The sequence below is a fragment of the Manis javanica genome, chromosome 1, assembly GCF_040802235.1.
Source record: "Manis javanica isolate MJ-LG chromosome 1, MJ_LKY, whole genome shotgun sequence".
NCBI classification, from domain to species: domain Eukaryota; kingdom Metazoa; phylum Chordata; class Mammalia; order Pholidota; family Manidae; genus Manis; species Manis javanica.
This window is the reverse complement of record NC_133156.1, coordinates 206651851-206667898: the sequence shown is the minus strand read 5'-3', so window position 1 is coordinate 206667898 and position 16048 is coordinate 206651851. Positions and strand designations below refer to the sequence as shown.

The 16048-nt window shown below is 42.1% G+C and overlaps 1 protein-coding gene across 6 annotated transcripts in view; it reads left to right on the top strand.

Moving 5' to 3' along the window:
• Positions 1-16048, top strand: part of CAMKMT (calmodulin-lysine N-methyltransferase) — a 422349-nt gene that overhangs the window by 399603 nt on the left and 6698 nt on the right. For 4 of the 6 annotated variants that reach the window (XM_073213707.1, XM_036990835.2, XM_073213696.1 and 1 more), the window contains one exon: positions 6433-6496. In XM_073213707.1, coding sequence (XP_073069808.1) covers positions 6433-6496 — 64 coding nt within the window. Of the gene's footprint in view, positions 1-6432; positions 6497-9739 lie in introns of all 6 variants that reach the window. The other 2 variants (XM_036990839.2, XM_036990836.2) reach the window with 1 other exon arrangement.

Below are 16048 nucleotides of genomic sequence, written 5' to 3'. Positions count from 1 at the left end.
CTTAGGCAAATTGCAAATAATTATGGCTCGGAGAGGAATAGTCTGGAGAAAAAGGAGTTTATCAACACAAACAGCTCAATTAGCTTACTTCTTAGGAGAGATCTGACTATTGATATAAGGGAATATGTGTGTGTGCACACACATATAAACTCCAGCAAAAAACACATCTGTGGAATATCTTTAGGGAAATATCTTTTCTGAAATGTATGTTTGCTCTCTAATATTTTCAGTGTATCCAATTATGATGTTTAATTACACATAAAACAAGAATTATAAAATGATGTTGTATTGTTATGCAAATAATAATATTAAAATCTCTGTCAGATGCCTGCTTTTAAAAAATAATTTACATTAGATGTTTTGTCTTCTCTTTTAGCCCAATCGACTTAGTGTTAATGAAAGTCTGATCCTAAGTTACAGGATAAATATGTATCAAACCTTAATAATTATTTCAACTAATCTTATGTATTTTCCTCATGCATTTTGAATAATAATTATTTCAGCATATGGGGAACATTGGCAGTTCACAAGTATTTTCTCTGTTAGGAGCAAGACCTCATTTGTAATTTTACCATGTCTTTTATGACACTTTGGATTTGAAAACACAAAAAAGTTCAGATTCTAGAGTTCTATTATATGGACAAACCGAATAATAGGAGAAGAAAATCTGGAGAAGACTTTGCCTAAAAAAGAACTGAGTGAAATTTTCAGGAAGTCTTTATTATTATTATTATTTTAATGAGATTTTTTTCAGTGGGTAACTTTTCTACTTAAATCAGTGGAATTAGCTTTCTTTTTTCTTCTGAAAAATACTACTGAATGATAAATATTACATAATAGATAAATAATTAATGCTTTTTGAAGCATTATAATAATGTAATTATTAAATAATAATATTATTAAATAAATATTTTGTTCTATTTTTAGCTGGGATTTTCTAGTTTTCCATGGCCCTTTTAGTTCCTTTCAGAAAACCTTGTTCCAAAAAAGGGAGAAACAGATTTCTGACTAATCACTGATATTGTGTCTGTTACATCCCTCATCTAATCAAAAACAAGGAGTAAAACCTCACCATATGATTTGAGCAAGTAATTTTGTAAATGCCTTTCCTCACCAAATATGAGAAAGGATCTTCCAGGTTTCATTGCACAGATGAAGATAATGCCGGCAGGATTAGATCAGATTAAACATGAAAGTCAGATCAGAGAGCAGCAGAACGAGGGAAGAGAGCAGCATCTTCTGGGAGGTTCAGACGAGGGTCACACTCTGACGGGCTCTGATTATGTGGGGGAAGTCAGGTCTAGCCAAGAGTTAGAGTTAAATTTGTCCTTCACACAAATATCAAAACAGCCTGCCTTTGTCATACCTGTGTCATGGACACTCACACCATGTCATCCTATTTGTACTGGAGGGACAAGCAGAGGAAGTAAGATTTAAGCTCTTTTCTGATTCATGTTCTCAGTGAGGTTAAAAATAGCTACACAATGCATTTGAAAATAGTCTTCTTTTTTTCCTGGCCAACAACAGAAACATGTACAAGTGATGTACATAATGCATATTTAGTTAAGACTTTCATTACAAATACATAACATAATACAACGTAACTATGTACACACACACACATACACACACACACACACTATACATACACCTAGTGAGAGAATTCATGGATTCAAATGAACTAAATAAATACACCAAGTTTCATTTTATAAATGGCTTTTCTATGTGTGAGTTAAGTTTTTTTTCCTGGTGTCATAAGAGCCAGAATGTCAGCCTGTTTATAATTTTCCATTTGTAAATGTGAAACATTAAGCTCCTCTCACTGCGATGCTTATGTTTCCAAAAGAAATGCTTTGGTAAATGGTCTCTCTTGAAATTTGCAGAGATGTGTAAGCTGCTTAGAAACTTAGGAAGTCTAGTGATATTTATAATATGCATGTTGTGCAGATCGCAGCAAAGCACAGGGTCCCATGAGTTATGCCCAACTGGTCTGGTCCTTCTTTGTCAGAGTGATCACATGAATGCTGCTTTTCTGGGCAGGCAGACCATGCTGCTGCTTTTTTTTTTTTTTAGAATGTCACAGAGGAGAAAAAGAAATCTCTCTTTAGACACTACCTCCAAGATGAAATGTGAAACAGTGCCAGAAAAAGGTGCCACACATGAGGAGATCACACTGTCTCACACCATCCTTTAGTCATTGTCAGTCAAGGAGATCTGGATTAGGCCACAGGAATATGAAGCAAGAGTCAGAGTTCAAATATTAGGTACATAGATTAAGTTCTTTTTGAAGCATTTCCAGAAAAGGTGGCATTGTCTGATTCCCTGAATAGCCAACCAGTGGTACTGTTTGATCTCATTTACATGAAAACAAACTGTCTTCACAAACCTATTCCAAACCCACATTATGGTTCAAGTGAAATGCACATCATGATGTGCATATGTTTATGTCCTTAAATCATTCATATATTCATATATTTACATTCAAACATTCATAAACCTGTGGGCACCGGGGGAAATAACTTATTTCCCAGAAGAGACAGTCTCTTAGTTCACATCTAAATTTAGTAGCTCAACTAGGTTATAAAATGAAGAGGCAAACTGTGAAAGCTATTCATTATTTCACCATTCAGCATTTTTGACAATGAAATAGAGTTCCATGGTTCAACAGTTCCTAAATAACTTGTAAAATGTCAACTTTGAAATAAACAGAAGGAAAAAAAATCAAGGAACAGCCACACCTGCAAAAGGATGCTGTTGACAAACATCGAAATATTAGAATACTTATCCACAGGTGTAGAAAAAAGCCTCTGCCTATTAAGTTCCTTGGCTGACTTGTGTAATATTGAATTTAACCTAAGAGTTCCTTTCCACTGGAATGCCGTCCAGCCTGGTCCTTGCTGAGTTTAAAATAGCGAGTGGTTGTTAGTATTAAGCCAGCCTTTGCAGACTCCTGTTCAATCATGATAATCTAGGAGTCTGGAAGCAAGATGATTTTTATCCAGTGACTACTTCATTCAGTGTTTGATGGCTTTCCAGTTTATTGTAGCTCTGCAAAAATAAAAATGATTCCATGCATGTAGATTCTCTGAAGGCTTGGGCAGCAAGTCGGAAATGCCACCCATAGCCTGGTGCATCAAGCGGGTAAGCAGGACAGTCAGCAAGCACCACATCCAGGCGCCCCAGCCAGAGAATGGAAAGAAACGGGGAAAGGCCCATCCCCTCACTTGCTCTCTCAGCATTTTTACACCATGTAGAGTAGATTGTTTCTATTTTCTATCATTTTTACTGCACTCTACCTGATGGAAAAAGTTTGGTTTTCAAGAAAAAAATTTTTTTTTCTCAGAACAGGCTCTAGAATGTCTTTGTTTTCTTCCAGATGCATGATCATGGATAGTTCTAAATCACAAGCCACAGGCCTTTAAGTTGACAAGATCTTTAGCCCAAACGTGGTCAACCCTTTCCCCTCACCTCTCAGGAAACTCAGTCCCAAAGGATGCACCAAGTGCCGGAGACCTTGCGGCCTCGGGGAGCGGCAAGCGCGAGGAGAGCGCAGCCTCGGATCTGCTGCTGCGGCAGTCAGCGACGACTGCTCCATAGAGGCCATTCTGCTGCCAAAAAGTACACCTAAAACAGTGAATTTAACTTCACATTTCACCTTGCAAATTATATAGCAGTCTTCCTCTCTGTGGATACTGACAGAAAATTGCCTCCTTGTTCTCTTCACTAATTCAGTTCCCAAAAAAGGAGTTGTGGATGCTTGGTGTTCTGCATAAAACTGATTGTAAGGGACGCGATGAACATGGTCCAGCACGTTTTCTTTGTCATAAAATCTGTGATTCAGATCAGTGGAACAAAGCAAGTGCTGGTTCCACAGGTGGATCATGCAGCGGATGGATGCGTGTGTTGTAATGGCCAAACTATGCTCGCTGTCAGGGTATTTTGTTCAGTTACAGGATGGGAGAGTTGAAATGGTATCTCCATTCCAATCACTGACCCACTCAGCCTTTTTTAAATAGATCCACTTAAGCTACTGCTGTTCTCTGAGCCCATTAGGACTTATTTAAGGGGTGAATTTTCAGGAGATTATGTATCAGTCCCACTAAAGCACACTGAAATCACTCATATGCCACCCCACAAAGCGTTATAAATTCTGCGTCAGAGCTAAGTAGAAAGGTGAGCTTGCTTGGAATAAAGACCTATTAGAGAACTACAATAATTACTTTTGGGAAATTTGATTTGGAGTGATGGAAACATTACCTTTCAAATGACTGCTTGGAATGTGTGCTATGTGTTAAGCTGCATTTTCCAGTGAGTTGTGATGTTATTACCTTTGTCACCATTACCAACATTAAATAGAAATAGTACTTTATAAGGTTATGTTTGAAGCTCAGCTTTTAAGGTGCCATTTATTTATTTCTAATAATCTTTCCAGCTTTTAGGATGCACAGGTATAAACTGAATAGTCCTTTGCTTAATGCTATGTATCCCACCCAGTCAGGTCTCCTATAGGCCTGAGTAACTGACAGAGATATTCTCCTATAATGATAGTCTCCTTAAAAAACAAAACCAGAATACTTAATTATTAAAATAAATTATTATTACCTCACAAAAGAATAACATATATAGTCCTGAAGAGAATATTCTTTAAAACACATAGAATTTGATTCCTTTCTTACCAACCCTTAATGATTATTAATCACTGATTAATATGACTTAAAGGCAAATTTTTCTATCGATTGAATTAGACATATTCTGAGCTCTAAGTTTATGTATATTTTTATGGAACAATAAGAAGATCTTCCCATGGGTAATAGTTTATCCTGATTGGTGGAGGGAGCAGGATAAGGTTCCTCGCTCATCTTGAGATTTCTACTGCTCAAAGCATCCTTTTATAGAGGAACCTTTTATTGAACATGTCATGGTGAAACCTAAGCAGTGACTTCATGGAAACTTCTCATAAACTGTTCTCACCACTTCTCTTTTCAAATGAGAGAACTGGAAGAGAACCTAGTCTGGTTTGACATCCTACCTAAATGTTGATTCTTCCTCAACAGTACCAGTATAAGAGTGTGTACACCTGTTTTAGGGTCATTGAAACTAACACCCTGCGTAAGTTCCTTGATTTTAAGGACTGTGTTGATGTGTGAGTCAGGCAGTGAGCAAATATTTGCTGAGAACCTTCTGTGTGTATATACTGTGCTAGAACAGCAATGCATAAATGAATACAGACTGGATGTCTTTGAGGATGGGAACTTTGTCTTATTCACAGCTTATCTCCAAAGCCTAAAACAACCCCAGGTTGTGTAGGTGATCAACAAATATTTGCCAACTAATATATATTATGAATTTGACATCCACCACAGCCACATAGGTGAGCCTTTATTGACAAGGAAACTGAGGCCTGTGTGAAGTGACTTACCCACGGTTACGTAACAGAAAGGTCAGAGCCAGAGCTCTATTAAGCCTTGAACTATGCTTTGCCTGCAGTGCAGTTCCACACAGCAGGCCTCCTACTGACAGCTAACACTCACCTTTAAACTCAGAGAAGGATGCGGCCGGGCCCTAGAATCGGTGGTGCTCACTCGTGCTATGTGAGGAGCAAGGAGGCCAAATCAGAGGGCTGCCCCAAACTGGAGCATGACAATGGAAGTAGAGGCCCCACTTAGACCCTCATGGGGAGGCTGATGCACAAAGCTGTCCAGTGTTCCCTGCAAGTCTCAGACCAGGAAAACTCTGCCCCAAGCTCCCAAAATAAGGCCTGGTGAAGACAGGGTCAGACTGACCCAGCCAAAGGGGTGACAGAAGAACAACAGAAATTCTCAAAAGGCCAGAGGAGAAAAAAGAAAAACCACAGCAAACTGAAAGAAAAGCAACATGGAGGTCAAGGGACAAATATCCAGAGCTGCCCTGGTCCGTGTGACGTATTCCTAAACCTGGTCTTTGTGTTTGGAGCTGTTTACTTCTGGGTCACAGTGGAGTCTAGCTTCAGTGCTATTCCGGGTCACTGCTAACTTTCACCACCTGAGATCTGCGCCGTCGTGGTGTGGGAGGGCTGGCTCTGTGTTTGGGGAGGTGGCAGGCGGGCAGCCGGGGCTGCAGAGACCCGGCTGTAATGGTGGGACGTGCTGGCGGGGCTTCCTCCCAACCAAACGATTCCCTCCAATAGCAGCTTCGAGACTGTCCTTCTGACATTAGCACATGGCCCAGTCCTGTGGGAATCCCGGCCCGCTGCAAGCTGATGACTTGGCTTTGATTGGGTAACACTGACCACATTAACTGTTTTAATTCCAGTGAGACTCTTGAATGGAAGGAAACAATTTCTCTTTTTTTGGTGTTGAGTAAACGTGTAATTAGCCTTGTACTTATCTCCATTAGTATCATTAGACTTGAAAACCCAGTTTAATCTGGATTCTGCTCTCTTCTCAATGTCAGCCTGTTTCTGGACCAGTACAGAGCCAGCCTTGTTGAAGCAATAAAGAGATTACTCCAGCCCAGGGTAAGTATGTCTGTTTTCTCCTGAACACTAGCTTCTGAATAATTAGTGTGTGCACAAAGATGGAGAGAGTAATGGAATGGCAGGATTAATGTCATGTAATACCTTAATACTTATTATGTCCAACTTCAGTTGGGTCTTCTGATCTATCAGATGGTTTCCTAATCATAACCAGGAAACTTCTTACCCTTGGCCTTCTGATAAGGAACACAGTGGGTAGTAAAATAATTGAAACTGCTTCAAAGATAGTGTGAGATTATTTTTATCCAAGAAATTTCTTGAGTCTTTTCCTTTGATAACAATATCTTCATATTAAAGGAGAAGTATGATATTGAAAGTTTTCTGTTGACTTTTGTCATTTTAAATCCCTTCAATGGTAACCTCTGTCATTGGGTATTTATTTATTGTAAAAGAATTTTTTTTTCTTTTTATTTCTGTTTATGTTAAAGAAAAAGGACTTCAGATGAATCTGTATATTAAAAGTTCTTTGCTTTAAAAGGAAGCCATTATTTACATATTATGAACATTAGGTCACAATGAAGCCAAGCATGGCATAAAATATTGTGCGCATTTTTACATTTATATATCCATTTATGCCTGTGAGTAAATTACAGAGTTTGTATCCACTCTTATTTTGTTGGGCTGTTAGACTAAGCTAGGAGGTCCTACAGCCTAAACGGAGAGTTAATATACATCTATTTAAAGTAAGAAAACGAGTTTAAAGCTCATGCATTTAAAAAAATATCTTGTAAGTATGTAAGAATCTTGCTGTGCCATAGGAATTTAAAATAGGTTAACAATGCTAATGCAGTCTAAGATAGAAACTCACATTTATCTGAGAAAGGACTGCTGTGTGTGTGTATATGTCAAGTGTTTTCTAAAGTTTTGTTTCTAAAGTATTTTTAAAAGAAGGTTTGCTCTAGTCTTCTGACCTTGGTGAGACTTGCAGACTAACACCTTTCAATCTTTCTTTTATATCTTTTTCACATTGAACAATTTGATAATCATCCTTTACCTTACACTGTTGCTTTTTGTTGCCTCTATATAGCTCAGAAACTTTAAATAGCCTCTCAGAGGAGTAACCACAGCTTTGTAAGTGATAATCAGTTAAATTACATTGGCCTTCTCAGTTCTCCCTGTGAGGTGGGTAGTAGGTCTTGAGGCAAGGAAGGGACATGCTCCAAGCTCTTGCTGGCTACTGCCATGGTTGAGGGTAGCAGAAATTTGGAGCCTCTTTATCCCCCTCTTAGCCTTGGGTGATTCTTAGGAGCATTTGCAAGATCAGGATTTTCAGAGAGGGCACTGAGACTCTTGGATGTAAAGGCCTCATGAAAATGTATCATACATAAATACAATGCTTTCAAGGACTCCTGGATCTCTCAGTGCACAAACACTACTTCACTCATCACCAACACCCCTTCAAAGTCTGTTTGTGGCAAACACTCCATTTTGCAGCAGCAGATTTGCATGACTTACCTAGGATCTATTGTAAATCATTTGCATGATTTACAATAGAACACTGCCCAAGCTATGAATAGACCTAAATGCAGGTTGGACTGGAATCTCTAGCAGCTCCCTTGCACCCTCTGTTAAACCCTGAACCATGCTCCCTCCCTGCTTGCCTGAAGTGTGACTCCACATAGCAGCACCCTCTGAGGAGGGCAGCAGCCCTCCTACTGAGAGCTGACACTCCCCCTTAAGCCAGAGAAGGGTGAGGCAGGGCTCTGGAGTAGGTGGCCATGCTATGTGAGGAGGAGGCAAGCCAAATCAGAGGGACCCACACCAAACTGCAGCATTAGAAATGAGAGTCGGACACTTAGGTCCCTCATGGGGTGGCTGATGCCCAAGACTACCTGGTGTTCTAGCCTAAGCCTCACGGGGCTCACCTTAAGAGGGGAAATCCAAGTTGTGATGGCATGTGGACATACTGAAATTACTGCCCAAGAATCTCGTCCCCATGAGGAGGACTGGGGAGGCAGGGTTCTTGCACTCCCTGGGCCTCCACCCAGGTGGACCATAGCAGGGGCATGTGGACTTGGCCATGACCAGCAGCTCTATATCCTGTGCCAGCGGGCTTGGAGAGTTCCCAGAACATGAGGGTAACCAGAGGAAAAACTACCTCTTTTCCTTCTTAGCTCTCAGGACTGGCTGTTCTGCTTCCAAAGGACTGCCTGCTGCTGAGTGTATGTGTTGTGGAAGTCACAGTCCAGAACTAAGATAGCATTCAAGGTTTATCCCATTACAATTCAAGCTCCTTTCAATGATCTCTTGAGCCCAGACAACTCCCACAAGGTTTTGTGGCCCAGGTGCTGAGAGTGCACAAGAGGCCCACAAAGAAACATCTGGGGCCTCCTTTGGTGGATCCTGAGTTCCTGGTGACTCAAGGCTTAGCAAATTCAGTGGAGGATGGAGCAAGGTCTCAGGGTGCTCCATAAAAACCTCGCTTTAGCCAAATGCTTCAATTTTGCAGGAGGGCCCAGGTTTCAGAAGGTAAAGTGTAACTGATGGAAAGGGTCAGAAATATCTGCATACAGAAGCCAAGTCTGCTTCTACTCTCTGGCCTCTCTGGGCCTGACTTAGACCTGTCCTGTAAAACAGGAGCAATGAGTCCTACCTATGGGCTGATGTAAAATGCTATCATATGTCAGTGCCTCACCCCATGTCTGGTGCACGGGAGCTGCTTCCAGAATGAGCACTGGCTCTGTTTATTGCTGTGTTAGCTTGTCCGGGCTACTCGTGAGACACTTGTCCAAGAGGATGGGAGGCCTGAATTCCAGCCCCAGTTTAGCACCAACAGGCTCTGGAACTGCAGCTCTCACCCTGTTTTCCCCAGTGAGGGGAAAGGGAGGGAGCTTGGCCAGGCTCCCACAGGGCTCCCGCAGCAGTGAACTCCCCTTAGTCTCTCCATGTGGAAAGAAGGTGAGCTTGGGCTCTGGGGCATGAAAGCTTAGGTTCAGATCTAAGCTCTGCCATTAACTGAATTCCTCTCTTGAAGCCTCACTCTGAAAACTGGGGATCAAAAAAGCTAATGCATTGGAAAGCTTTCACATGTGATTGGCTCTGGATATACATTAGGTTTTGTTACCTTGAAGAAGAACTAGAGACTTTCTGATTGTGGTGAGTCCAGAATATAGGAGGCATTCTCCTTGGAGAAATGCTGGTGGGAGGGGAGTATGCCATTTTCTTTTCCTGAACTTTGACAATTTCTGCACATTTCTCCTGTACCCATGCCCTACATCCCTGCAGCAGGCCCTGCGCTGGTCCCAGGAGGACTGTTCACCAGATGAAGATAACGCTCCTTACTGCAGGCAGCCCCCACTGAGTGAAGGGAGAGAGATTACTGCTAGACGACAACAGCGAAATACTTGCACCACAGAGGTTCCAGTGTATGGGAAGAAATGGATTCTGCCATTTTGGGGACTGTGGCTCCTTGATTTCTAACTAGAATCAGAGGATTCAGAAGCAAAGCAAACAGATAGAGAGGAGTAGTTGCCCAGCTTTTCAGTTTTTATAATAGGGTCATGAATGAGGGGAGCAGGCCCTGGACAGAGCTTAGCCACCAGGGTGGTCTCCTAGCGTGGCTAAGTGGCAATGTCAGATCCCAGGGCTGAGCTTATGTCCGCAGCCAAAGGGACACCTATCCCTGGAATTCATTGCAGGAAGCCCCAAATTTCAGCAGGAAATGCTTATCACCTGCTCAAGATAGAATCTATCCAGTTTACTGGCTGAGACAAACTAAAACATTTGACTCCAGCCAGAATACTGTAAGGGACTCCAGCAAGCTTAAAGGGTGAAAAGAAAAGGATAGATATTAAAAAGAGAGAAATCAGCAAATTTTACTTATTTCAGAAAGCAAGGTCCCCTCCCCCATTTCCCTCCAGTGAGCAGCTTCTTGCTGCTGCTGATTGAGAGGTGACCCCCATCGTCGTGTTCCTCAGAGAACATCAGCAATGCCTGATATCGGAGGACCGGAAGGTAATTTCAAATACAGTCACAGCAGCCTGCAAGGTGAACTTTAGTCCAGAAATGACAACCAACAAATGGAATCAGTAATATTCCTCTGAAATGGCTTTGGGCGCAGGGAGGGACACCAAGCCAGCTAGACAAAGTGAATTTACTGAGGGCCATGAGAAGACAGATGGGGAGGCAATACTGACAGCTCTCCAGCTTGTTTTCGCTGCTGACCAGTTGTCAAGAATTCAAAAATATCATTGCAGACTTCATTTAACCTTCCTCAGAAACTGTCCCTAAGTACTGCCAAATTCCTGGAGGCCTCCCTTTAAGTGAGGAGTGCAAAAATGTAAATCTTGGGTTGATTCTTGTTTCAGAAGAGCATTTTCTTTTTACTGATGGATTTCCTCATATTCAAAAAATAAAAACCTAACATCTCTGCATACATCTGTAAAACCTGTGTTTTTACTTATCTCAGGGTAATGCCTGTGAGTGTGGGCTGAGTGTGGGGCTAGTGAACCGAGATGGAGCTGAAGGACCCTGGGGGTCCTGTCTGCTTGCCAGGTCAGAGGCCCAACGACCCTCCCCTGTTTTTGGTGAGAAGCTTTGTTCAGCCATAATAGCTGGTTCTCCTGGTTGTAGGAAGTGAGCCCCTACATGGTCTGAAGGCCCTCAAAGCAGGGGCCTGGCCCTAGAAGCTCTCTTCTGAAGCCTACCGAGCTGTTAATTCAGCATGTGCCACACTTAGTCTCTGCCCCCAAGGAATTTATAATCTATCTGTGGAGCTGTGACACACCCACAGGTAGAGCGTCAGTGGACCCAGCAAAATGGCTACAGTGGCCCAGCACCCAATCATAGGTAGCCTGGTGCTGTCTGTGTTTTCTGGATCTTTCTAAATTATACCTTCAGTAGGATGTGAGATGCTCAAGGGTTTGGACTCTGTCTTGATTCAACTAATATTTGTTGAGCAACTACTATCTGCCTGGCACTGTGCTGGGGAGTGTGGGGTAGGGATATAAATATGAATGATGAGCACTTGCAAATCTCACAGTTTGGCAGGGAAGACTAATGCATGAGCCATAATATGGGGGGTACAAGGGAAGAAGTACAGCCTAAGGGTGACTAGCTGCCTCAGGAAGGTTTCCCTGGGGCAATGATACTTGTCTTTGGTCTTGAATAATAAGGGCATTCTAAGCCTCAGAGGAAGCAGACTAGTAGGTGGCATCCTGGGGGAGGGAACAGCACTCACAGGTGTAGAGCATGGAAAAACATGTGTGTCTCAGGATCAGCAGGAAGGTGTGTGAGGGGCTCTGTGTGATTTGGCATTAGGGTTAAGAAGGGGCAGGAGGTGAAGATAAAAAGTTAGTTTGGGGAGCTGTGTTATGAAACAGAACACTGTGATGACTAGAGTGGACTTTATTTATAGGTAAGAGAGAGCCTTTGAAAGTTTTTGAGTGATGCTGTGGTTGGATGTGGTTTCTAGAAAGATCACTCTGGCCAGCATAAAGGCTGGAGTGAAATAAGATCGGGCTTAAAAGCAGCAAGGCTCTTCAGGAGTCCACTGTGGACCACCTTCTACCTGGAATCATCCAGGGAGAGCTAGTGAAGATCTGAAGATCTGAAGAGGGAACTGAATGAATAGTCACTGAATGGAGTTTTGTTCAGCAAACACTTATTGAGTGCCTCTCAGATGCTGCACTCTGTGCTAGGACCTGGGAGAGAGTACAACATGATCCTGCCCTGAAAGAACTCACAGTCTAGCATGAGAGATAAGCAAGTGAGCAGTTATCTGGTGATTATGTCAAGGATATAGCAGAGGTATGGGTAACCCATCGAAGCAGGGAGTGGAAATGACTAACTGGGGAGAAGGCACCACGTGGAGGCCAGGGGCAAACAGCAGAGGTCTCACAGGGCAGGGTGTCTAATCTGGGTGCTGAGGGCCATATGAGTTCACCAGGCAGGCAAGAGGCAAGAGAAGCATGCCACCCAAAGGGAATGTTTGCATGCCTGAAGACACATGGGGCCCATGAAAGGACAAAGCAGGGCCTGCCATGAGTCTGGCCTGACCAGAGCCCAGGGGAGTGGCAGGGGACAAGGCACGTGTCAGGCCATGCTGGGCTTCGTCTGCCGTCCTTAAAAGGTGGGACCCGTGTCAGTGGTTTTCAAGCCCTGTTTAAATGGCAGAACCCTTTGTCAAAACATTTCTCACCATCACCCCAATTGTAAAACAGATAAAAGTGAAGCAGCTTTAGTCTAATTGGATGTGAGATTAGCACTTCCTCCCTCTTGGCCTCCTTTTTACTCTTCCAGGTCACTCTCGAAGCAGCTTGAATATAGTCGGAGAACCCTGTATAGCAGATCACAGTGGTGTGGGGGTCAGGGGTGGTGGCATCAAAGGGTTTAAAAGGCAATGCCACATTTCCCTGATTGCCAGGTGCACTTTGAAGGTGAAAGGTATGGAAGTGCTTGATATCTACTAAGTACTCAGCGTGTGTGTGTATGTGTGTGTGTGTGTGAGTGAGAGAGAGAGAGAGGGAGAGAAAGGGAAGGGTGTTTGGGGCCAAGGATAGTGTGTTTCATTTTAGATGGAATGGGTTAAAGATACTTTCAGACCATCCCCATGGTATGATCTATCAGGCACCTGAAAACATGGCAGTGGGCCCTGGACAATGCTGAATACTGCAGTGATAGACTTAGGAGTTTGGATGTATAAGGATCAGTACAATTGCCTAGAACTGTACAGAACAGGAAGAAGAAGTAGGCAGGGCCCTGGGGACCACTGACAATTAAGGGGCAGATGGAGAAGCCAGGGAAGCAGGCTGAGAGAGACAGAGAGAGATGTAGGGGAGGAAGCAGGCGAAAGCAGCATCTCAGAAACCAGGTAAAGAAAAAATAAACATAAGCTTAAACATGTAATTGGTATTTAATAGTTGGTTGCCTGGAAATGAAAAGGGAATAAAGGCATTTCGTTGGCATAGCATAATCCTTTTAAAATAAATATGAAGCATACTTATTTTTTCCAGAAGTACACACCCTTTAATAGATGAGTATAGATTAGTCCAGCAAAATAACAGCTGTGCTCACAATGTAAACAATATCGTTGTTGTTTAGGGGAACTACTCCTGTCTCCTATCCAGGGATAAGTGAATTCTCTGAAATTTCTGCTCATCAGTCAAAATTTTACATTCAATTGAGTGTTCATTCTGAGTTTGAAATGATTCTGTGACTGTACATACTTAGAAAGTTGTGCTTTGGTAAATTGAAAATAATTTTTCTAAAGTGATAAGCTAATTTGAAATCTAGATTATTTTTCTTATTTTGATTTTTACAGCCTGAATTGCAAGTTGTGTTCTTCTGTTGTACCAGATGGAGTGTCCTGTTCTACTGGGATGGGGGGTGGGGGTGGTTTCTAGAACCATTCATTATGGGGTAGATGCTGGCACTCAGTAGGGCCCAGTGGATGTTTATTGAATGAATAGATGACATATCAACTGTCCCTCCTAAATATTAATCCACATCTAAAAGGTGTCTGTATTCAATGAAATGAAAAAGAAAACATTTTAAGACACCTGAAATATTAGAGATTAAAACTACTATTCACTCCTTCTCTTGTGGGTACAGTACCATGCACAGAATGCTGTCCCCTAAAATCCTGTCATAGCCCCTGACTCTGTAAAGGCTTCTCAGAGAAAATCTTTTCTAAAGAATAAGCAATAGAACATGGCCTTGGAGATCCCAAAGATTTGTATTTCTCAGGTTATTCAGCATTGGATTTAGTTTACTCTCTCAGAACAAATATTGGTTGAGTGTTTACTATAGACTGAACACTGAGAAAATGCAGTGAACAAAACATTAGAAGCTTCCACTGTCATGGAGCTTATGTTCCAGCCAGAGGAAATGGGCAATAACAAGGTTATAATGTGTGTCAGTGGTTATGGGTGCTAAGAACAAAAATGAAGCAGGGAGGGGGTGGAAAGTGATCAGGGAGGGGCTGCTGTTTTAGGTAGGGTGGTAAGGGAAGGACAGGTCAACTGAGACCTGAACGAGGAAAAAGAGGCATCTCAGCTGCTTAGTTACCACCAGAAAACATCAGCCCAACCCCGGGCCCTGTAGCCCTGTATGTAGAATGATACATAACTTAGATAACAGCTGTTAAAAACCAGTTCTTCAATTGTAACTGTAAGGCAGTTTTTGCAGGTGACTATAAAAGAACTTCCGTTACTCAGAAATCTAGAATGGCAACTAGCTCTTAGAAATGACTGAACTGACCTACCAGTATTCCTTCTTTTTTTTTTTAGTGGAGACTTCTACTCCCCTGTGGAAGCCATGTATTATATATAGCACATCAAAATGAAATTTTGCTGTTAAGTTTGAAAAATGCCTGAAAATAGCAATTAATATTGGGAAAGCTGACAGTCTCTTAAGTACAGTGACATGATGGGTTCTGCTGTAATTATGTGCCTGAGTCTGCACATGTCTATGTAAACACAGTGTGAACAACACTTAGGATGGTGTATCAGTGTATTTTCTTGCAGGTAAATGAGGGATAGAGGGAGAAAGAGAGAGAATTGATAGAATTTTTCTAGTCCTGTTAGATGGTGTCTATGTTGCCAGTCTAAATCTGCATAACCTTGTTTTCAAATTATTTTCACATTCATCACCTCATCTGACCTTCACAAGTTGCTGGAGGGAACAAGGCAGGGCAGGCTTTGTTCTTCCTATTTGGTAGATGGGAAAACTCAGTGAGTCAGCTCGGATGGCCTGAGTTTCTTCACAGCAAAATGAGGAGACTGGATGACATCATCTCTAAGGTCCCTTCTAGCTCAACAGTTCTGACTTTTTTCTGATTCTCCGGGAGTGACACAGCAGTTCAATGGCAGAGACTCCTTTTACTCCCAGAAACCTTTCTGCCACGCCATTCCTCCTTAACTTCTTCCAGCCCTTCATTGCATTTTTAATCAGCTGTAAAATGTAATGTCTACTGTGCAAGATTGTTAACAAAATTGTTGAAGGGATTAAATTGTTTGTGAAGCACTTGCACACTGGTAACTATTATTATTATTAGTGTCATCACTATTACTAATAATGAGGCAACATAGTGCACCACTACACAGCACTACTGCTACAAGGGTGTCCACACTGGAGTCGGGTAAGTTTCCAGTCATTTCCCTTCTGTGTCATCTTGGCTGATGATTCATCCTTTCTGAGCATCCTATGGACTGGAACTGGTACTGCATGCCATACTAGGTCCTTCGGGGACTAAACGAGATAATGCAGCTAGAGCACCTATCCCGCTGCCTGACACGTGCCAGATGCTCCAAAAATAGTTGGTGGGTGTGAATGATAAACCACTATTCATAAGAAACTGGGATATGTTTTCATGATCCCTCAAAAGCTGAACTGGCATTTCATAGAGGTGAAGTGTAGCCTTGAAAATAACAGAAGCATACAGTCATCTTTTAAACAAAAATTCAAGTCTACCCTTCTCCTCACTGCAACAGTCTCATAAGGCTGTGTGTACAGGTTATCGAGAAAAGCCTCTTTATTCTCGTTACATCATTTTTTCTGAAAGGCAATCGTATGGGGAGCTGCTTTGCCATAATG